At 39.9% G+C, this 24,103-nt stretch overlaps 1 protein-coding gene across 2 annotated transcripts; it reads right to left on the bottom strand.

The window, feature by feature from the left end:
- Positions 1-315: 315 nt before the first annotated feature.
- On the bottom strand, positions 316-24,103 carry CMBL (carboxymethylenebutenolidase homolog). Of its 2 annotated transcripts, none has more exons than XM_040353117.1 (6): positions 23,995-24,103; positions 13,982-14,203; positions 12,495-12,602; positions 8,724-8,866; positions 5,394-5,485; positions 316-632 (listed from the first exon to the last, which is right to left on the bottom strand). In XM_040353117.1, exons 2-6 carry the CDS (start codon positions 14,194-14,196, stop codon positions 450-452), a joined length of 741 nt encoding a protein of 246 aa, XP_040209051.1. In that variant the 5' UTR covers positions 14,197-14,203; positions 23,995-24,103; the 3' UTR covers positions 316-449. The 2 variants fall into 2 exon arrangements, with proteins under 2 accessions (XP_040209051.1, XP_040209052.1); XM_040353118.1 differs by lacking the exon at positions 23,995-24,103 and adding an exon at positions 17,202-17,334.

Here is a 24,103-nt window from a genome sequence, read left to right as displayed (position 1 = left end):
ACTGATTACATTTTGGCCTAAATGTATGACTAAAATTGAGTTTATTGGATTTTTCTTATAAAACAAAAATTAGAAAATATAATATTTTTTCAAAATTTTCGGTCTTTTTCCATTCATATCGCAAAAAATAAAAATCGCAGAGGCAATCAAATACCATCAAAAGAAAGCTCTATTTGTGGCACATTTGATTTGGGTACAACATTGCATGACTGTGCAATTACCAGTTAAAGCAGCGCAGTGCCAAATTGCAAAAAGTCCTCTGGTCTTTAGGCTGCCAAATGGTCTGGGGCTTAAGTGGTTAAAGAGCTAGATCCATGAAAATCATAAAATATTGTTTATTTATGAGAAAAAAAATACTCTTGAAAAATACACTTGAACATCATGGTATTTCCACTTTGATTGACTCATTCTATATAAGCATATCAAGTGTCTTAAAACGATAATGATAATTAAGTAAAATATTTTTTTAGCCAGTCCAGCATGTCTTTCCTTGCTTCTAAAATGTAAGGTTTATCTTCAGGACTAATGTCTTCTTTCTTCCTGTGTGCAAATCCATGATTTTGTTTTGGATATACCTTTACTTTATAGTCAACTTTTGAAAGCTCTTTTAGCTTTTGATCCAATGATTCCACCTAGAAAAACACATACACAATTTAGGATAAAAATGCTTTGGATAGCTGTATTTAACCACATTATTTAGGATAATTGTTTAGATTGGTGAATTTAACCACTTCGGGTCACAGGAGCTGAAGAACGGGGAGAGGTGAGTGTAAACAAACCTTCCCCGTTCTTCTCTGTGGCAATGTCAGTGATCGTCTGTTCCCTGATATAGGGAACGACGATCACTGGCGTCACACGTCCAGCCCCGCCCCCTACAGTTAGAAACACACACAAGGTCACACTTAACCCCTACAGCACCCCCTAGTGGTTAACCCCTTTACTGCCATTGTCATTTTCACAAATCAGTGCATTTTTTAAGGATTTTTCGCTGTGAAAATTACAATGGTCCCAAAAATGTGTCCGATGTGTCCGCCATAATGTCGCAGTCATGAAAAAAAAAAAATCGCTGATCACTGCCATTAGTGGTAAAAAAAAAAAATATTAATAAAAATGCCATAAAACTATCACCTATTTTGTAAACGCTATACATTTTGCGCAAACCAATCGACAAACGCTTATTGCGATTTTTTTTACCAAAAATAGGTAGAAGAATATGTATCGGCCTAAACTGAGGGAAAAAAAATTATATATTTTTTGGGGATATTTATTATAGCAAAAAGTAAAAAATATTTAATTTTTTCTAAAATTGTCGCTCTATTTTTGTTTATAGCGCAAAAAATAAAAACCGCAGAGGTGATCAAATACCACCAAAAGAAAGCTCTAATTGTGGGAAAAAAAGGACGCCAATTTTCTTTGGGAGCCACGACGCATGACCGCGCAATTGTCAGTTAAAGCGACGCAGTGCCGAATTGCAAAAAGGGGCAAGGTCCTTAACCTGCATATTGGTCCGGGTCTTAACCGGTTAACCCTGTTCCCAGACACTTTTAGCTGTATACTTAAAACCTAAAGAAGATCTTTACAAAGATGGGCATTCATGTTTATATTGCTTTCTGCTTTTATGGAACCTAGAGTTTTATAGAAAGGTCAGTATTGTGCTTATAATACCCTCCATCTTAGATTGTAAAATGTACATAACCAGGGCCCTTGGAATCCTCTTGTATTAAATTGTACTGTAACTGTCTGCCTTAATTTTGTCAGACGCTGCACAAACTGTTGGTGCTAAATAAATCCTGCATAATAATAATAATACAAAACTGCATTGAACAAGGATGCATGCAGAACTGATTATATTCTGATTTTTTTTTCCTGTAATGTGGCTGTACAATATACTCTAAAAATTTGTCAAAGTTGCGTGAAATTTTTGTATATCACTATTTGGTTTGTTCATCCCTACTTTCAATGCTGAACTGAAAGGAAGAGAGAACAGACATATCAGTAAATGTTTCATATCAAATTACAGTTTGTGCAGTAATCTTGTACTATGGTGTTTGTGTGATAAATTTTCTTTGCAGTAGTTGCTAGTCTGTAGCGTGGTGAGGTGGCAATAATTCACATAATCAGGTACAGTAGAAAACTTCTATTGAAGTAATGCAGCAGCAGTTCACAACAATCTGGTGGAACATCTACCCTTCTGGACACACAGGTTACAGCCGAACCATGCTACGAGTAAGCATCTAATGATGTGAAACGCGTTAGCCACCTGTCCTTGTTTTTTCCACATATGATCTGATTGTATTGCATTTGATTTTATTTAATTTCTACAATAAAGACGCCTTTTGATGTGTGCGGCAGTCCAGTATAGTGTTCTTTCTACAGTCTTGTGCAGAGCCAGCACTGTTAGTTCTCAGTATGGCGGGAGCTTTCATGAAGGTTCAGATGCTTTGAGAGCTGCAATCTTTTTCCAGCCGAACCAACAGCGTCTGTTGAAAGGGGACAGAATGCGGCCTGGCCGCCTCGTGCCCAATCAGGAAGGTATCCTGAAGCGATGCGACCCTTCACCTTTCCTCCTTGTCAGGAACCTTTCCCTACTGTTAGTACTGTCCCTAACAGATCGATAAACTTTCCTTACACCACCCTTTCACAAAAAGTGCACACAACCCAGTGGCCAGGGACTTAAATAGACTCTGCCACACCTAAGATGGCCACCAAAGTCACATGGGCAGCCAGCATCCAATTAGATTTCTGCCCCAGTGATTCAGGAAACCATAGAGGAACCATGTTCCTCATGAATTCCTCTCCCTCTGCATTGCTGCTGCAGTTGAGTGTCACCTGAAGTGTACACAGCAGACTGCATCTGCACCTGCCTACAAGCCTTTTTCAAGTAGTGGCAAACCATGCTGAAATGTCATCATACAAGCAAATATTTTGCGTGTTCTTCTAGTAATAACCCAGCCAGAACAGACAACTGCTGCACACTAAACCACTAGAGTTTAGTGTGCAACAACTGTCCAGGGCAGTGTGAACGAACCCTTAGTGTGGGCTACCTCAGGCTAATGGGTAAGTATTTCAGGGTCATTCATTGATACTTTAGTAGGGAATCGCAAGGAGTGGCAGAAGGCTAAAACAAACATTTACATTCAATTTATTTTTACTTTACATTAAAAGTTACTCAGGTTTCTTTTCTACACAGCAGCCTAAAATACATGACGCGTATAATTGCTTAACCACTTAAGGACCGCCTAACGATGATATACGTTGGCAGAATGGCACGGCTGGGCACAGGCACGTATAGGCACGTTTCCCTTTAAGTGTACAGCCACGGGTCCGAAGCTCCGTGACCGCGGGACCCGCCAAACCCGATCGCCGCCGGTGTCCTGTAATCGGTCACAGGAGCTGAAGAACGGGGAGAGGCGAGTGTAAACACACCTTCCCCGTTCTTCTTTGTGGCAGTGTTACTGATCGCCTGTTCCCTGTTATAGGGAACGACGATCAGTGACATCACACGTCCAGCCACGCCCCCTTACAGTAAGAATCACTCCCTTAGGGCACACTTAACCCCTTAGCGCCCCCTAGTGGTTAACCCCTTCACTGCCATTGTAATTTTCACAGTAAACAGTGCATTGTTATAGCACTTTTCGCTGTGAAAATGACAATGGTCCCAAAAATGTGTCAAAAGTGTCCGATGTGTCCGCCATATCCGGTGCAGTCACGAAAAAAATCGCTGATCGCCGCTATTACTAGTAAAAAAAATATATATATTAATAAAAATGCCATAAAACTATCCCTTATTTTGTAACTTTTGCGCAAACCAATCAATAAACGCTTATTGCGGTTTTGTTACCAAAAATAAGTAGAAGAATACGTATCGGCCTAAACTGAGGAAAAACGTGTTTTTTTTAAATATTTTTTGGGGATATTTAATATAGCAAAAAGTAACAAATATTGAAATTTTTTCAAAATTGTCACTCTATTTTTGTTTATAGTGCAAAAAATAAAAACCGCAGAGGTGATCAAATACCACCAAAAGAAAGCTCTATTTGTGGGAAAAAAAGGCTGCCAATTTTGTTTGGGAGCCACGTCGCACGACCGCGCAATTGTCCGTTAAAGCGACGCAGTGCCGAATCGCAAAAACTGGCCAGGTCCTTTACCTGCATAATGGTCCGGGTCTTAAGTGGTTAAAAGGTCTGATTTCTCCTAACAGAATCTGATAGTACTTCATCACTTTAGTTGTTTTCTGCTCATCTCATATCCCCTGTTCCTGCTTATCATCTTTATGCAGCCACCACTGTCTAGTGTGTACTTTGTTTTATTCCAGTTTTCTTATGCTGTTACCTTCCTGTTACTAATTTCCTGAGTACCCAGTCTGGCATTTGTCATTTATTGCCAGTGCCTTCATTTTTTTTTGTCAGTTGTTACAACTGGCAGTTGCATTTTGTTGGTATCTCCTTGCACCTTTTTACCTTAAATATTTATTCGTCTGATTTCCTGTTTTCATTCTCAATTTGCACCATATCCCATATGTACTTTTATCTTTCATCAGCTAGGGAATTTCATAAGGCCATGCTATGGGAGTTGTTTGGCTGCATTACTGTAAGTCTTTATCACCATAAGGCCCCTCCTTTCACTCGGCTATCCGATTAGGTCCGCCTGTCAGTTTTTCAGGTGGACCTGATCGGATGGTCTATGCATCCCTATGGGCAGGTGAGTGTAAACAGACTTGTGTCTGTTTACACCTGCTTACCTCCAGGTCCGATCCAGTCTGCAAAAAAAAAAAGACAGTGATCTCTCCTTTAAGGTTTAGGCAGATGAGATCGGAGGGTAGTCAGGTGTAAACGGACAGAAGAGTCTGTTTACTCCCGGCTGCCCACAGAACAGAGCGGGTTCTGTCCTTGTGGACATGGTTATGTCATCTGCCGGGTCTGCTATAATCAGCTTAGGATCTTTGAGCAGATCCCCTGCTGATCAGAATGGATTCTGTCCAATGTGAAAGGGGCTTTAGAGGCTCTGATAAAGACTTTCAGGGCTAGCACCTTGCTGATTGGTGTCATTGCTGGTGACATAATCACTGCTGATCCCTTAACAGCTGGTCCACACTTTATCTTTCATGTACCCATCCTTACTCTCCTGAGCCTCAGCTTTGGGACCTTTGTACCAAACTAGCCAGTATTAGCAGTTCTCTGCTGATTTTGCCTACCAAGACCTTTAGCTAACAAGTAACCAAATCTAAGCCAACATCAACCCTGAGTTGCTAAGATTTACATTGTCTTATGACTCATTCTTGACTGGGCTTCTCTCATTCTAACAATTTCTACATTTTATCCCAACAAATCCAACAGCAGTAAATAGTGTTTTGTCAAAACATAGTTTATATTAAACACCAACCACCAACTTGCCTGTTGAAGTGGTATAAGTGGATCACATTCTCCAAAGATAAATAAAGTTGGACATTTCAAATCATACTTGTCTCCTTCTTCGCGGACTAGGCCTGAAAAAAAAAAAAAAAGGCTCAGATTGTACACAATGCACAGTCTTGGGAAAACATGGAATGTTCATTACATTTGGGACCATGCATGGCAGCATAGTCATGCGTGATTTTCATATATTTACACATCTGTTATTTTTTCAGCAATGGCAGTGGCAATGTTCACTTTGTCATGGGGATATTGCTTTCACTTGCTATAGTAAATTAAGCAAGGGTTTGTAAAAGGCCAGTTGTGTTGTTCCTTAAAAAAAATAAGAACATAAGATAGTTTACGTGTGTGTTCTTTTGTGCATATCTGCTGTAAACCATGTCACGTTTTCAGATGTTCCTATTATTTACAAAAATGTGTCAATAAGACTCAACAATAGTTTTCCATAGGTCAACTATGTGTCATTTTTGGTATGTGGTACAGTTTGCAGACAAATACTTTCTTTATTGACATTAATATATGACCAAGTGGAAGGGCTAAAAAAAATCTTAAGGGCTTCAAAATTACCATCCCTGTATCCCCAATTTTTCCAAAAATATTACGAAATTTTACTTCAAGTATGTGTTTTATAGAATATGCCTAGCATCGGTGCAGCAAGCAAGCATTTAGGTAGGCAGCAAATAGGAAGAAACCAGGCAAGAGAGAATAGCCACAAAAATTAACAGTGGCTGGAAAAGTATGTAAGGGACATGTAAGGGACTTGTTGAGGTTGCAGTGAATGAGGGAGAGTCAATGCAGATTTTATCTTGCAATAGACATTAGAGTGCATTATCTGACGAGAGAGTATGGGCAAGTTGGATAGAAAACCCTATGACAGCTTCAGGATAAATAGGGTAAAAGGGGAGGTTAAACACACCATTAAAGGAAGGGAAGGAAATGAATGCAAAGAAGGTAATTGTGTTAGATGAAATGAATGTTAGTGGAATTGTTAGGAGGCTCAAGAAAGAGCAGATGTTATTGTAAAAGGTGAAATGTGTTTGTATATGTATGTTTTGATTTTTTTGTATGGAAAATGGAATATTAATAAAGAGATTTATAAAAAAAAAAAAAAAAAGAGTGTATTATCTGAGAAACAAGAACCACAAATTTTGTTTGGTTACAGGACAGTAAATAAGCAGCTTGTTAAGGTCACAACATAAGAGGGAAAGACAAGGTACTTTTTTTTGCAATAAATCAAGTGTGTTATTTCAGAGACAATAGCCACAAATTGTGTACAGTGGCTGGACAGTATGGAAGCAGCTTGGTAAGGCTACAATGTAAATGGGAGAAATAAGGCAGGTTTTATCCTAAAATAAATGTTAGAGGCAATTCTCTTAGACAATAGCCACAAATGTTGCAGTGATTTGACAGCTTGATTAAGCTGCAAAATTAGAGAGAGAGATATGGCAGGTTTCATCTTGAAATAAACAGAGGGGGTTATTTACGAAAGGCAAATCCACTTTGCACTACAAGTGCAAACTACGCAAAGTGCACTTGAAATTGCACTGAAAGTCCACTTGGAAGTGCCCTTGCTGTAAATCTGAAGGCTAGATCTGAAATAAGGGGAAGCTCTGCTGATTTTTATCATCCAATCATGTGTAAGCTAAAATGCTGTTTTTTATTTTCCTTGCATGTCCCCCCTCGAATCTACAGTGACTGCGCTTCCAAGTGCACTTTGCACTTGTAGTTTGCACTTGTAATGCAAAGTGGATTTGCGTTTCGTAAATAACCCCCAGAGTGTATTATCCGAAGGACAATAATAACAAATATTTTCGAGGTTCAGAGTACTGGAATAAGCTGCAAATGTGTAGACACAAAGCAGAACAATGGAATAGGCCACACATACAAAGTATTATGTCCTCTACCGAACCAGAACACAGGTATAAGCCAGGAGAGCTGGCAGAAGGTGGAAATGGTGGCAGGCCAGGAGAGGTGGCAGTAGCTGATAATTCAGGTAGGCACCATTTTTTTTTACACTGATAGGCAGTACTGCTAGGTGGCACTGATGAGGCCCTGATTAGCACAACTGGTGGGCATTTATAGGTGGCACTGTTTTGCACTGTGGGTACTGGTTGGCACAGATGAGGCGGATGTGCCTCTTCCTCTTCAGGACCGATGTCCCTTACACAGAAGCCGGCGATTACTGAGCTTCTGTTTACATCACGTGATCAGCTGTCATTGGCTGACAGCTGATCACGTGGTAAGGGGCCAGGATCGGCCCCTTACTCTGATCTGTGATCACCCGAGTCTCAGTGACTCGGTGATCACAGCGTGCACCGTACACGCCCTGCAAGGGGTGCATAAAGGGGAGGACGTCTGTTGACGGCCTCCCGGCAAAGTAGGTCCACGCTGTAGCCATCATTCGGCTATAGCGCGGATCTGAAGGAGTTAAAGCACATGCACCTGGTAGATTCACCTGCAGTAAATGTCATATTTACGGCTTTATAATATGCTCCTGTATGTGTCTACTCTGACAGTGTGTATGTGTGTATAGATACAGTATACCCTGACACTGTATTTGTGTCTGCCTTGATACTGTGTGCGAGTTTGACCTGAAAATTTACAAATGTACAGTATATGGCCCTACACTTTGAGGTTGATTTACTAAAACTGGAGAGTTCAAAATATTGTTCAGCTGTGCATAGAAACCAATCAGCTTCCAAGATTTTTTATTTTTTTGCAAAGCTCAATTAAACAAACTGAAATTAGTAGTTGATTGGCTACCATGCAGAACTGCATCAAATTTTGCACTCTCCAGTTTTAGTAAATCAACCCCTGCATGTGGAAAGTGAAAGACAATCCGTGCACTCACTTTTAATGCAAAAATACCATAAACTATCTGTGACATGATGTACATAAATCATAAACAAATCAATGTGCTCACAAATTTGTGAATTCTTAGTTGCTGCTCAGCGTCGTTAGGTGTTTTAAACTCTCCAGTTTTAGTAAATCAACCCCTGCATGTGTCTTCTCTGACACACACTGTGTACCCTCTGCTACTCTGCACAGTAGCTCCACCAGTGTGCAATGATAAAGCCTTGCATGCAGGGCCTTCTCATCAATCACTGAGGATAGTTAATTGGAAGCCAGCAGGCTGCAACTGGCTCGTGCATTTCACTTTGGGGACCACTGTCATAAAGGATATTTTTTTATTTAGCATGAAATTATTCCCAGTACTTGTCAAAAGTGCCTCAGAGGTACCTGTACCACTGATAGGAAAAATATGATGTAGCTAATTGAAGTATTTCATTGATGACTAATGAAAAATCTTACCATAGAATGCCACTCCAGCTTTCAATTCAGGATAATTGAGAGTTACATAATGGGTAACAATTCCTCCCCAGCAAAAACCAATAATGCCGATTTTGGTGGCATGGCATGTCTCCTTTAGATACCTTAGCACAGCATCGACCTGCCTGTAAATATATAACCATTTCAATAAATCATACATATGTCATATAATATGTTAGTTTCTCTATCAAGGGAAATCTGAGAAGAAAAAAGAACAAATGTTTCCATTGCTAATCTCTTTCTGTAAATGTTTGTTATCACTGATCTATAACACTGAATTCAGGACAGAACCTCTGATCTGGATACTTATTCTTATTCAGTGACCCGTAATTTTTTTGAAGCCAACATGACAACTACACACCTAACACGTTCAGCAATAGCACCCAGCATATTTTTGTCAGTGCGGGTGTTATTTAAAAGTTGTGTATAGTATTGTGTTCTTGTTATCTGTAAGGTAAAGTCCAAAACTTTTTATAGCATTAATAAAAAAGACACTTTCCTAAAATCTGAACAATTTGTTCAAGGCACTCCTTGTTGGATTTTTGTTGCTAGTTTCATAACACCATGTACAGCTTTAAAGGGGTTGTAAAGCTTAATTTTTTGTTTTTTTTGTTTATATTTTCTAAATAGGTTCCTTTAAGCTAGTGCATTGTTGGTTCACAAACCTTTTCCTTCGATTTCCCTTCTAAATGTTTTTTTTCTTTGTCTGAATTTCCTGTTCTCCTCAGTAAGCTTGCCCCCCATCATCTGAGCTGTTCTAGCTGGGGGTTAGTCAGCCAGAACAGCTTTAAAGGAGGAACAGGAAGTGAGAAATTTAGAAAGAAAACAAAGAAAAAAAAACATTTATAAGGGAAATCGAAGGAAAAGGTTAGTGAACCAACAATGCACTAGCTTAAAGGAACCTATTTAGAATATAAAAAACAAACCTTTACAACTCCTTTAAGGCATCCTCTAAACTTGTAACGAAGGGTTTTTTCAATTTTTGTAGTGATAGCCCCTGAAGGAGTGATGATAATTATTTGGGTCTCCTTTACCTGGTCAGGGGCTGTTTGCCTTATTTCAAATCACAGAAGCACCATGACAAACTCAGGATCCAGTCTAGAGGCCTTTTTTTACGATTTATTGCAGGTTTCAGACAAAAATGCAGGCAGGAAGGTTGATGGTGCATGACCCAAGTCACATAAAACTATTTTATTAGTGGTAGGCCCTTTAGCAGCAGCCTCAAGATAATGCTGATAGAGAGGGGACAGCCTGGCAATTCTGTAACCCTATGAGAGGAGCCACAGTCCTTCTAAACCACTTACTGGCATCTCACCCTCAAGGATTATTTATACTCCTGGAGTTACAAGTGAAATGTCGTACCTCTTCAGCCAAGCTTCCACAGGCAAGTTTTTCAAAGTCCCCAGCACAATGCACCTCTGAGGCCTCGCAGTTGCCTCCCTGGAACACACACATGCCTCCTCCCAGGAGATGCCCCAGGAAAGAGAGAAACTGATCAGCTCCTCCCAAATATTTAACTTCTCCCCAGCCACATCTTCTAGGTCAGCCTCCCAGGGATTGGCTTAGGCAGATAAACATTCTGTCAGGATCTGGATCACCTGCCGGTGGACACCAAAACTATAACCTTCCTCTCTGGGAAGCACAGTACCACTAACAGGTGATCCAGGTCCTGACACATTCAAAACACCAGCGTTTGACCCTCCCACACTATTGCTGAAACATTTTTCCAACAGCAAGCAGGAGTAATTAACCACCAGGTTTAGAGAGGACATGAGAAGTCTTAAAAAATATAGATTGCAGCTCAGATGACTGCAGCCCAGCAAAAACACCAAATTTAGCCAAAGTAAAATTGAGATAAATTCAACTTCTGTGTCTTTTTAAGTTTATGGGTCACAGGAGAGAATTTTGTTTTGACGCTGAAACAGCCTCTCCCCACCCCTCCACAGCTCAGCGCTCCAGTGAGCGTGGAGGAGCAGAGAGGTGAGATGCTGATTGACAGTCAGTAGCTTTCCCCACAGGGATCTGTGAGAACCGAGCCATTGGCGATGTTCTGTGGCTCGGTTCTCAGTGCAGAGATGGCGGGGGACAGCTGCAGCATCGGTCTGATGCTCCATGCAAAAGTCAAGCAGCAGTATTCCTGATAGACTTAAAGGGGGGGAAGCCTGTGTAGAGGTAGGCCAACAAGAAGGGAGTTGCAGTAGTCAAGACAGGAAATAAAGCGAGAGTGAATAAGTTGTTTTGTGGTGTCATTAGTTAAGAAGGGGCAAATTCTCGAAATGTTACAGAGTACAGGTGACCTTGCTTTAAGGCCTGCCTGCCATTCTGAGGAGTTATTGGTCAGGTCTATACCTATTTTTTTTTCTTTGCTAAGAGGATGGTTGAGTGCTGTGAATGAGTGATAATGTGAGGTTGTTTTTGTTCACACAATTTTTGCACACAAAAATAATGTACTCCACCACTGCAATTCACAGAAGCAACTGACAATTTAATAACTGTTCCACGTAGTCTCTCCCTATGCAGTTTGTCAGCTCTCTCTATCATCCCCCTACAGCAGTTCATACACACTGATACTATGGCACAAATTCGTCAACAGGCAAATCGGATCCTATAATACCTAAATACCTATTGCAGAGATGTAGTGATTGTGTTTTTGGGGGCTCAGACATGCTATTTAATCTTTTCTCCTAGTGCAAATGAAGTTGATTTATCAAACAAAAGTTTACTCGGAAGCAATCTACAAATGATGAGCAGGCACTGCAGCATGTCATCGAGGGATCAGCTGCAAGAACCCGAAAGAAACAACTGGCCTCCTGATAATGTACAAATGGAAGATGGCAGTGCAGTACGGGGCCTGTAGGAGGAGAGTGGGGATGCAATTCGGTGCAGTGTGTTTTTGAAAAGCTACTTTTTGTGCAATCCAGTGTAATCTTAGATGAATGGGCTGAAAATAAATAAATCGGACCCCACTGTATCGCACAGGAACATGGTTCCTGTGTGATTCAGGTGTGAACCTGCCCTGACACTTACATAGAACACAATTCAGAATCTGCCATTCTAGAAACAGCCAAACTGTGTTTGTTATTTTACATTTAGAGCTGCAGCATGCACATTCTTAAATAATTTCAATCATTTTCAATTAATTGGTCAACACAACCGAAACCATTGGAACGTTAATTTGCACAATGTTTTATTTCATTCTGGGTATCGCCCTCTGTTTTAGATGTCCTAAATATAATTTTTCTATTATTATTTACACTACAGCAGGGGGAACTAAAGCATGCAAAATGTGGACTGGAGAAAAAAATTCCCAGTAATTACTGCAGAAAGATTTTACTGAGTTTTTATGCGATATAAGAAGCCAGAAGCTGACCGCAAGGCTTCAAACAAGCCCGATCCATTAAAATTGCTCATCTGGTTTTACTAGATGGAGAAAAAAAAAGGGAAATACATAAGCTGCTAATGTTAACCTACTTCTAAATAAGGGTAGTTGCAAATCTGTTGTGTGCTGATCTTTTGACTTCAATACTTGATCACTCATAAACCCGAAAGAAGTGTGAAGTTATAACCTCAATCTGACTTCACTTGCTGCAAACTTTCAATCAGGTCAGTCAGTGACTTGGAAAGTCCTGAACCTAAAGTATCTACACAACACTAACATAGATAGATAGATAGATAGATAGATAGATAGATAGATAGATAGATAGATAGATAGATAGATAGATAGATAGATAGATAGATAGATAGATGTCTTACTTGAATGCTTTATCAGCTGGACGGGTCTCAAGCCAGGCAAAGAATGTTGACCCATCATTTGTTGTTTTCCATGGTTCTTGTCCAACAAAAAAATCAGCAAGGACAGCACTGTGAAAATACCCATACAAGCATGTAATGCAAGCATTAAAAGTAGAATTTTTTTTTTATTTAAAAGACTTCTATTGATATGGTTTGCAGGAAAAAAAAAACTTGATATTTTTATATTAAACAAGTGAGTTTAATCCTTTTGCCTAGAACTTTTTTTTATTGATGGATATTGTGTGACATACAGCACTACCTATACAGGCATACCCCACTTTTAAGTACACAATGGGATTTATTTACTAAAGCTGGAAAGTGCAAAATTAGGCTCACTTCTGCATAGAAACCAATGAGGGGGGATGGACAGCACAAAAAAGTAAGATAGTGTGACACAATGAAACCAAAAAAAATTAAATATTAGAAGCCAATCGAAATAATATCTTTCCTTTCACTGGCTTTAGTAAAGCACCAAAATCCATGCCACTCTCTGCAGGAACCTCAAAGGGCTGCTTAGTTAGTGCCACGTTCTGGCCCCAGACCACAGGTTGAGTGCTAGAACAACAGGTACTTTAAAGTTCTATACACAACATAGTAAGCTCAAACAAAACAGAAGCACAATATAGTGTAACTATTAAAATTATAAAAGGCAAAAAACACTAACAAATAAAATACCAAGGGGTGACCCATGAAAGTTTGTGCTGATCCCTAAGGATCACATACATGTGAATAAAAATTGTGATATCTATCCACTCATTAAATGTATGCTTTAAGTAGGATTCAATTTGTATAATTGTAACCACTTCAGCCTCGGACGATTTGGCACTGCGTCGCTTTAACTAACAATTGCGCGGTCAAGCGACGCTGTACCCAAACAAAACTGACGTCCTTTTTTTCCTACAAATAGAGCTTTCTTTTTGCAAGTTTTATTTTTTGCGCTATAAACAAAAAAAGAGCGTAGTCTTTTGTGTAGTCTTTTGTTAGAGAGGGGAATAAATGTTTGTTACAACTGATCTGCATCTAATCTGGAAGTAAAATAACTTCTAACAGTAGTGTTGTGTATGTTTTGAAGGTGATATCTAGAATAGAAATTTGCACTTCACTTTAGGAATCACCAGATTTGGAAAGAGATGGACATTTAATGTGGACTGTTTGTTTATATATTTCCCTATTGCTGGTATTTTATTGGAAATTGGTATTTATGTTTCATTTACATACCGTAATTAACGGTAGTGTGCTACCTTATTACATTTGCATTTGTAATTAACTGTGTCTCTTCTGTATCTAGCCAACTTTCTGCTCCTCTTCCATGGAGACTACTTTTTCTGTTTTTATTATGCCCTATCCTTCTGTTCCCTTGATAGAAATTAACATCCCACCCCAGTATGCTTTATATACGAAGGCAGAAAAATATTATCAAAGAATAAAAATTAATATTTTTGTCTTACGTGTATCCATGTTCAGCAAGCAGATCAACAATATATCTGGTATTAGTTAGTTCCCATCCGTAGACATCTTGTACCACAATTATGGCCTTATCAGTGGTCGTCTTTGGTTTGGTGACATATGCTTTTATGTGCTCAATTTGTACTTCCTCTCCAAGGCCTTTATAATCAAATTGATCTCCTAATTCACAAGGACAAGGTCTTGCTTCATTCGCCATTGCAAATCTAAAATAACAAACACAAATATTACTTGTTAGACCCCCATTGTGTTTTGCTCACTTGTTTTATTACTGTATATGATGTAGACTACATTTGCAATACTCAATTTTAGGAAGTTTATTTACCTGAGATGCAACTATCTTTAATTACAATTAAGGCTTTCTAAACCTAGTGAGATTTGCAGTTGTCAGAAAATTTGAAAAATATGCATAGCTTTCTACTATTTTAACCCCTCCCCTTCTATAGGACATACTCGTACATCCATGGATGGAAAGGGTGATATCTGGGTAATCGCTGCAGCTGCATTTTTGGTTGAGCAAAATAAAAGTAATCCAAGTGGGTTAAGAGCTGCTGGATAACTTTTGTAGGTGGCGGAAGGGGGCAGTTGCAAAGGCATAATCTAGTTAATTATGCCTTTGCAACTGCAGGGTAACCGCAATAGCGTGAACCTAGCCTAATGCCTGGTACACACGTTCAGATTGTTGGACATATTTTTTTTTTGCATGCTAATCCTTTATTGAAAATTAAGAGTTTACTAAAGATCCGAAAATTCTCGTACAACAGAATAAAAATCTGGAAGTGACCTGTTGTAGTGTATTTGTATTATATTTTCGAATGACAACTGCACTGATTAAAGGGACAGGCTGTCCAACACAAACAGCACACTGTTTACATAGGTAATTGTTGTGATTGGTCCTCACGCTGCTTGGATTGGCTGTGTATACTGTGCCTTTGATGTGAGCCATCGGAGGACCGACCAAGTTTAATTACATCCATCACCAACGTGCTGGCCATAGGAAGGTGATTTCTGCAGTGCTTAGAAATGGCATTACAGTAAAAGCACCCACCACTTTGCTCTTCATAAACATACAGCGATAGGAAAGTGGTTATGCTCGGTTGGTATGCCAATTACTTGTCTATTACACCTATCGAATATTTATGTCTTCATGATTATGAACTAAACATTCTATACTTTTGTAGCTGAACGCTCTTATTTTGTGAGTTTAGTATTTTCTGCATGAATTACTTATTCATAGTATAGCACAGCCCTCAAAATTTCTACTTTCCTGTTCACATTTGGTGAGTGGAAATAAGATAAGGGCGAGTGTGGAGCCCATAGTGAATGATTCCAGTGATGTGGGAGTATAGGAGAATCAGGCAGGCAGTCAGTGTGCTATGATTGGAGTCTATGATCTCTGATCTGTGTGATCACTATGTGACCGCTCTCCACACAATAAGAGGTGGGGGAGGGCTTGTTGTATGGTAGCTGTAAGGGCTGCAGTGACCTATAGGAGAGGCATATAGCACAGAGGGGTGGGGCGGGGTCCCATGCGCGTGAAATGCTGAAAGGGGTCTGCACAGAGCTCCTCCTGTTCGGATTGGCTGTCCCTGGATGGTGTGTTGCCTCCCCTGTGATCTGGGTGATGTCCTCTTTTAGTAAGTGGCACAGGTGGCTCACTTTCCCAGGATCAGAGTGCGCTCCCACTGGGGCTCTGGAGACACATGAAGAAGAGTGCTGAGTGCATGGTGTCGAAAGCCCAGATCCAGGAATGTCCCCTATGACTGGCTACATATCATGGGTCGCTGTGATCATTCCTGCAGGGACTGTGACAGCTGGGTACCTTCTACATAAAGAGCTACATTCCTGTTGCTCATCTCTGATCAGCTGAATGATTGCTGAGTCCTCCTAGAAGGGGATCCATCTTCCCACCCACACATGCCTCCAACTGTCTCCTTATGTGATCTTCTTAACCAGTAGTGGAAATGGCAATAAGTGCCCCTTACATTGCCTTGGAGGTAATCATCACAGTCCTGTCCATTGTGGGGAATGCCCTGGTCTGCTAGGCTGTGGCCATCAACAGCACTCTAAATAATGCCACCAATTATGTTCTGGTCTCGTTGTCGTTGGCTGATATAGTGGTGGGACTGCTCACCTTTCTGTTCACCATCAGCATCGGCTGTGATTTCAACAGATGCCTGTTCTTGGCCTGCTTTGTTCTGGTTCTGACCCCAAGCTCCATCTTTAGTCTGTAGACTGTGACTATAGACAGGTACCTGGCCATCAACACCCCTCTTAGGTCCGTAAATTAGCTCTTTACTTTACATGGCAGTAATGATGTGTACAGTGCCTATAGTAGCCAATCATATTTTACCCTTATTTTATTTATCACAGTCAGATCAATGAAATAAGATTGCTGATTACTGGTATTGGTTATTTTTTTTTTTTTACTTATTCAGTTTAATTATTACACTGAATAAGGAAAAAAATAAATAACCAATACCAGCAAACATATTTAATTGATCTTACTGTGATAAATAAAATATGATAATTTACTAGGGCGTGTTTCGGGCAGAATTATGGGCGGGAAAGGGGTTGGGTGGGGCAACTGGTGGCGAGTAACTCTTAAGGCCTGGCTAGTAGCTTGTGTAGTGGATCTCTGTAGCCATGTTTAACCCAGTATTCCTTTCAAAAGTTCTGAACATCCGGTAGCAGGATGATCAGCCGATCAAGTGACCACTGTGACTAGCTGTTACAGTGGTCACATGACCAGGAGCTGGTCTCGCTGGCTACCGATCAAAAGGGGGGACCAAGAGCTGTTTTTTACAACTTGGTCTCTGTGCTGGGATTGCATTGTCTGTCCAGCATCACATATGTGCAGCATGTGGGCGTTAAAGCCCATGCTTTTGCTGCTGCATAAATATGCTAGGTGGTCATAAATTGGTTAAGAATAATCATGTAACAATATGCACAATCATATTTCTGCATTATAACCACAGTAACATACTCTAGTCTGAAGTAATCAGTTTCTAGTTAATGTAACCATAAAGTTAATCATTACAGCAGTATTTTTTTGGGGTTTATTTTATGTTTAGTACTATATATTTTCCGATGGGCAATAACTAGCCATCACATAGTAAGCTCCATAGTGTGAATAAATGCTATATAATAATGCTGCACTATAAGAATATATGCATTTTTAAAAAAGGGATCTATCTCTCTTACCTTCTTAGTTTGCCCTTCGATGTCCTTTAGTGAAAATGTCTGTCTTCTGAGAATGAACCACTACCTGCTTATTTTTATTAGGATGAACCCGCCTACAATCTATTCAACAAACTCACGTTGTAGTTAAAAGGCAGATAAAGCAAGAAAATCTTAAATGATAACCAAAACAAATATGCTTCAGTAATAGTAAAAAGTAAGCATGAGTGGAAATTGCATGTCAGAATGACTTGGCAACTTTCCCCCCAGCTCATATTTTCTTTGCAGTGTCATTGAAATACATGGCTTACACAATGAACTCAAGTGTAGTTTTTATGCAGACCAGATTTTCCCGTTTTGGTATGTGTTACATAACTTGAATGATTAGTTTTCATACTGTTTTCTATCAACATACTTACACAATTATGACACTTTTATTTAATAGTTTATTAGAATATCTTGGAGTTATGTTTTTATATATAGACCAATATTTAAAAATGTGTGGAAAATCCACTGTGTGGCTACAGCAGTGCTCAATTAAAAAAAAAAAAAAAAATTATATATATATATATATTTCATATTCTAGGTTCTTCAAAGTAGCCACCTTTTGCTTTGATTACTGCTTGGCACACTCTTGGCATTCTCTTGATGAGCTTCAAGAGGTAGTCACCTGGCGCAGCACCCCATCACTCTCCTTCTTGGTCAAATAGCCCTTACACAGCCTGGAGGTGTGTTTGGGGTCATTGTCCTGTTGAAAAATAAATGATGGTCCAACTAAACGCAAACCGGATGGAATAGCATGCCGCTGCAAGATGCTGTGGTAGCCATGCTGGTTCAGTATGCCTTCAATTTTGAATAAATCCCCAACAGTGTCACCAGCAAAGCACCCCCACACCATCACACCTCCTCCTCCATGCTTCATGGTGGGAACCAGGCATGTAGAGTCCATCCGTTCACCTTTTCTGCGTCGCACAAAGACACGGGGGTTGGAACCAAAGATCTCAAGTTTGGACTCATCAGACCAAAGCACAGATTTCCACTGGTCTAATGTCCATTCCTTGTGTTCTTTAGCCCAAACAAGTCTCTTCTGCTTGTTGCCTTTCTTTAGCAGTGGTTTCCTAGCAGATATTCTACCATGAAGGCCTGATTCACACAGTCTCCTCTTAACAGTTCTAGAGATGTGTCTGCTGCAAAAGGTGGCTACTTTGAAGAACCTAGAATATGAAATATATTTTCAGTTGTTTCACACTTTTTTGTTATGTATAATTCCACATGTGTTACTTCATAGTTTTCATGCCTTCAGTGTGAATCTACAATTTTCATAGTCATGAAAATAAAGAATGAAAGAATGAAACTTATTGAATGAGAAGGTGTGTCCAAACTTTTGGTCTGTAATATATATATATATATATATATATATATATATATATATATATATATATATATATATATATATATATGTATGTATGTATGTATATGAAGATTGGGGTTATTAGACTCCAGCGATAGATGCAATTTCCAGTGAGTACGCCAATCCAGAACTGCGTTTTTAAGGGCCTGGTAGCCCACTTTTATTTAAAAGCATAAAAGTTCACAAATACAATAGCAGCCCTCGCAGGGGGTTCCACCATTCCTGTATCTTGCCAAATCAACAGTTTAGCCTCCTGGCTGTCACACTTGCCATCCGGCTGTTTCAGGCCTTTAGCCTAGGCCCCAGTTCTGTTCCTCAGAACCAAACAGTTTCCCAGAGATAAGCTCAAACCTAGCTTTCTCCTGATCAGCGTCTTGCTGCTAAATCCTCAAATGACATCTGCCTCCTGCAGATATGCATGCACTAGCTGTCTCCATACAGCATCTCTGACTCCTCTCAGAGAGATTGGGAATTCACCTGATTCCCAGCACAGACTTCCTGTCTGTAGGGTGGGGCACTGAGCTATAGTCAGGTCACAACTAAATAGCTGAACACACAGCTGTATAATTAGTGTGTCTTTCTCTCCAACATATGGCGTAAACCAGCAATCTTTCCCATAGCACAGAGTCCCACCCTCACAATAAATATATATATATATATATATATATATATATATATATATATATATATATATATATATATATATATATATATATATATATATATATATACACACACACATACACATTTTTTTTTATTTATGTATATTTATTTCTTTTTTTATAACAGAATAATGCTGCACTATATTGAAAGAAGATGGCTGACAACTGGTACACAGGAGAAGATGCTGGTGCATGGACCTTTGTAAAGGTGAGTATTTAACCATTTAGTTTTGCTTTAATGTCTCCATTCACTATATTAAAAGTGAACAACCACCTTGTAAAACAACCCATTCAGTTTAAAATAGAAAGGCAAACATTTTTTGTATAGCTATAAAAAACAAATATAAATACCTTTTTTTTAAATGATCGCATTCCCTCTGTTCTCAGCTGCATAAGGCTGGATTCACACCTATGCATTTTTACTGCTTTTTGCATATTTGCACTACAGAACATGTTCCATAGGAAACCATGTTATATGGACTGTAGGGTCCACCCAACGCTTTCAACTAAACCAGTGGTTCTCAACCTGGGGGTCCGGACCCCCTCGGGGGTCAAATGATGATTTGCCAGGGGTCACCAAATCCTGGGCTGTTCCTGAAGCCCGCACCTCTTTTGCAGCCACCCAGCAGGGCTGTCCCTGGAGCCCACAGCCACCCACTCAGCCTCTTTGCAGCCACCCATTCAGTTCACAACATGGCTGGGGGGGCAGAGACTCTAGGTCAGCTGACTGGTGAGGAATGTGAAGTGTGAGACATAGTGAGTAACACTACCTGTGATTATAGTTCCCATTAAAAGTCCCCACTACAGTTCTCAGATCAGAAAATTACCTTGATCAAGAGCACCCAAGTTGGCTGATCAGAACTCTCCCACCAGCACTGACACTCATCCCAACTCTTCCACCAGCACTGCCACTCATCCCAACTCTCCCACCAGCACTGCCACTCATCCCAACTCCCCACCCCCAAGGGGAAGGAATAAAAATAGAGAATACATTGAAAGGAAAGGAAAAGAGGGGGAACAACAAATAAAAAGGGAGAGAAAGATTAAGAGAAAGAGCAAGAAAGACGTCTAGATTGGGGGAAAAAAAATAAGAAATTAGGATAGAGAGATAAAAGGGAAAGAAAGGAGAACAAAGAGTGATACATACTAAAATGTACCATAAGGGGTTTTAATACTTCACAAATGTAAGGGTTAGGGGCGCAAATTACTTGCTTTGCCTTGGGTGCTGACAACCCACACTACAAATTTTTTTACTGTTAGGGGTCCCCCCAACTTGGGAAATGTTATCAAGGGGTCACGGCACTAGACGGTTGAGAACCACTGAACTAAACAGTCATCATCTGACCCCAGATGATGACTGTTTAGTTGAAATGCGTTTGGTGGACCCATTCACACACATCGCTCTTGCACTTTGTGATATGCCTATGATGTTCTTCCAAATGTGAGTGTTCATTTTTTAATCTTTTTAATAAATACTACCTTGTACAGTATTACAATATGTGAGGTTTTTTTTCCCCATTATGCATGTTATGTGGTTACTGTATCTCTGGCTCCAACAAGACTACATGTCTTTACACTTATTGGTGTTTACTGGAATTTGTGGTGCCGACTGATATGTGGATTCAGGACCAGCTGGATACATCTTGCTGACTGATTATATAAGCCTGTTTTGACTTAGGTGGTATAAACCTCACCAAATCAACACCATCTGGTAAGCCTCCCCCTTACATCGGTGGTGGTGTCTCTATCCTTTCACAGAGAGGGTCACATCCATGTGGGATTCTTCATTTCAACCTTGCAGTTTGTTCTACACTTTTGGACTGTTATTTGTGTGTGGTCACAATAGAGGACTGTTTTGTTCTGATTTATTTATCTTTTATTTATTTTTTTCACGGATCACACTCAGTCATTTGGTGTAACTGAAATTAAGATTTCATATATATGTATGTATACAACATTTGATATGTGTTGTTAACTGACTGAGAAGCAGCAGCACACTGAACTTGCCAGTGAATGACTGTGCAGGGGGGCATGTCAGGACTGATCATTAGAGGAGATTACACTGAGTTTCCAGCATAGCTAGAGAACTGACCACAGTGTGTTCTCCTGCTTGGTGTGGTCAGTGTTTAATAGGACAGCAAGGGGACTAGCAACAACACCAGAGATTTCACATAAAGGAAGCAACACAAAGAGAACAGGATACTTTCATATAAGTCATCTTCATATAAGTACAAAGTGTCATTTGGGGTCAGTTTTGTCCACAGCAATGTCGCAGCCCTGCTAAAAATCACAGATCGCTGCCATTACCAGTAAAAATTAAATAAATAAAAGTCCCTAAATCTATCCCTTAGTTTGTAGACGCGATACGGTTTGAGCAAACCAATCAATATAGGCTTATTGCGATTTTATTTTATTTTTTACCAAAAATATGTAGAAGAATATATATCAGCCTAAACTGATGAATACAATTATTTTTTTTTGGATATGTGTTATAATTTTTTTTTTCAAAATTGTTGGTCTTTGTTAGTTTATAGCGCAAAAAATAAAAAACGAAGAGGTGATCAAATACCACCAAAATAACGTTTCTATTTGTGGGGAAAAAAAGACGCTTTGTTTGGGTACAGCATTGCACGACTGCGCAGTTGTCAGTTAAAGCAATGCAGTGCCGAATGTCAAAAAAATGGCCTGGTCATTAAGGGGTAAATCCTTCCAGAGCTGAAGTGTTTAAAGGATAAGCCCACCTTTTGGAGCAAGGTGACAACAGGCAGGGGTTCTTCTCCCAGCACCCAGTCACATTTTAGAAATGGCTCGTCTGTGCGAGGCTCCACCTGCACAACAGAGATCTGTGAATAAGAAAACTACACTTCAATCCTCCATCACGGCAGACAACTTGTAGTTCTCAATTAATTGTGAGGGTGCTGATGAGCACCCTTGTAGTTCATTCACAAGCCCTACATCTTTCAGCCCATACAGAAGTATGGGCTGAAAGCTTTAGGACTTATCTGTAGGAGCCTGATATTACACACCTGATCAACTGATTGAGGGTGCAATGCTTTGCAGACTCCTTTAGGAAAAATAATAAATCCATGTTTTTTTTTTTCTGTCAAAATATGTGCATTTATTATTTTTCCCCAAAAGGTGAACTTAGTCAACAAACACTTGTTGCATTTAGTTTACTTTTACAATTACTGTTTTTCCTGGTTCAGTGAGGTAGCCCTGGTCTCATAGATGCATCCTGGCTAGTCTACATCACCAATGCCTTTTCCCTCTCAGATCATGTGCACTGTCACATAGACAGACCCAGAGTTCCAGGAAGTATAGGGAAATGGATTCATTACCTTTTTGTATCTCTTGACCCTCCCTCTTAGATTGTAAGCTCTAAGGAGCAAGGCTCTCTGATTCCTCCTGTATTACATTTTTTTGTTAACCACTTAAGGACCGCCTCCTGCACATTTACGTCGGCAGAATGGCACGGCTGGGCACATGCACGTATAGGTACGTCCTATGCTAGTACCCAGCCGTGGGTCGCAGGCGCGCACCCGCGGCACGCACCCGCGACCCGGTCCGAAGCTCTGGGACCGCAGGACCCGATCGCCGCTGGAGTCCCGCGATCGGTCCCCGGAGCTGAAGAACGGGAAGAGCCGTGTGTGAACACAGCTTCCCCGTTCTTCACTGTGGCGGCGTTATCGATCGTGTGATCCCTTTTATAGGGATACACAATCGATGACGTCACACCTACAGCCACACCCCCCTACAGTTGTAAACAGACGAGGTCACACATAACCCCATCAGCGCCCCCTTGTGGTTAACTCCCAAACTGCAATTGTCATTTTCACAGTAAACAATGCATTTTAAATGCATTTTTTGCTGTGAAAATGACAATGGTCCCAAAAATTTGTCAAAATTGTCTGAAGTGTCCGCCGTAATGTCGCAGTCACGAAAAAAAAATCGCTGATCACCGTCATTAGTAGTAAAAAAATAATAATTAATAAAAATGCAATAAAACTATCACCAATTTTGTAAATGCTATAAATTTTGCGCAAACCAACCGATAAACGCTTATTGTGATTTTTTTTACCAAAAATAGGTAGAAGAATATGTATCAGCCTAAACTGAGGAAAACATTTATTTTTTATATATTTTTGGGGGATATTTATTATAGCAAAAAGTAAAAAATATTGAATTTTTTTTAAAAATTGTCACTATATTTTTGTTTATAGCACAAAAAATAAAAACCGCAGAGGTGATCAAATACCACCAAAAGAAAGCTCTATTTGTGGGAAAAAAAGGACGCCAATTTTGTTTGGGAGCCACGTCGCATTGTCTGTTAAAGCGACGCAGTGTCGAATCGCAAAACCTGGCCGGGTCCTTTAGCTGCCTAAAGGTCCGGGTCTTAAGTGGTTAAAGTACTGTCTGCCCTCATGTTGTAAAGCGCTGCGTAAACTGTTGGCAACTTGGCACCATATAAATCCTGAATAATAATAATAATAATTCATCTGTCCTTAATAAAAATGGCCACCATGAGAAAAATAAGTTGTGCAAAAGAATAAAAGCCCTGCAATTATCCCAGAAGAATCCTTTTGTACTGCCATTACTATACATTTCTCTGGGTGCCTTTGTTGTCATTTTTCAGCGAAAGGAGGGGTTGTAATGTTGGTTTTCTTTATCTCCAAACACTGTATTAATACGGTTTCCCATACAAATCCTTCCTGTGAAGTCACACAAGGAAATTCCACAACAGTACCTTGTGACCAGGGAATCCAATTGATTTTTCACCAGCTCTTCTCTGCTCAGCAATATGTCTCCGTCTGTGCAAGCTGCTGTCCCTCTGACAGATACAGCATTCCCTGTGA

The sequence above is a fragment of the Rana temporaria genome, chromosome 5 (assembly GCF_905171775.1).
Source record: "Rana temporaria chromosome 5, aRanTem1.1, whole genome shotgun sequence".
Taxonomy (NCBI): Eukaryota; Metazoa; Chordata; class Amphibia; order Anura; family Ranidae; genus Rana; species Rana temporaria.
Note: the sequence above shows the minus strand (reverse complement) of the source record. Positions and strands in the feature narration are given on the sequence as shown.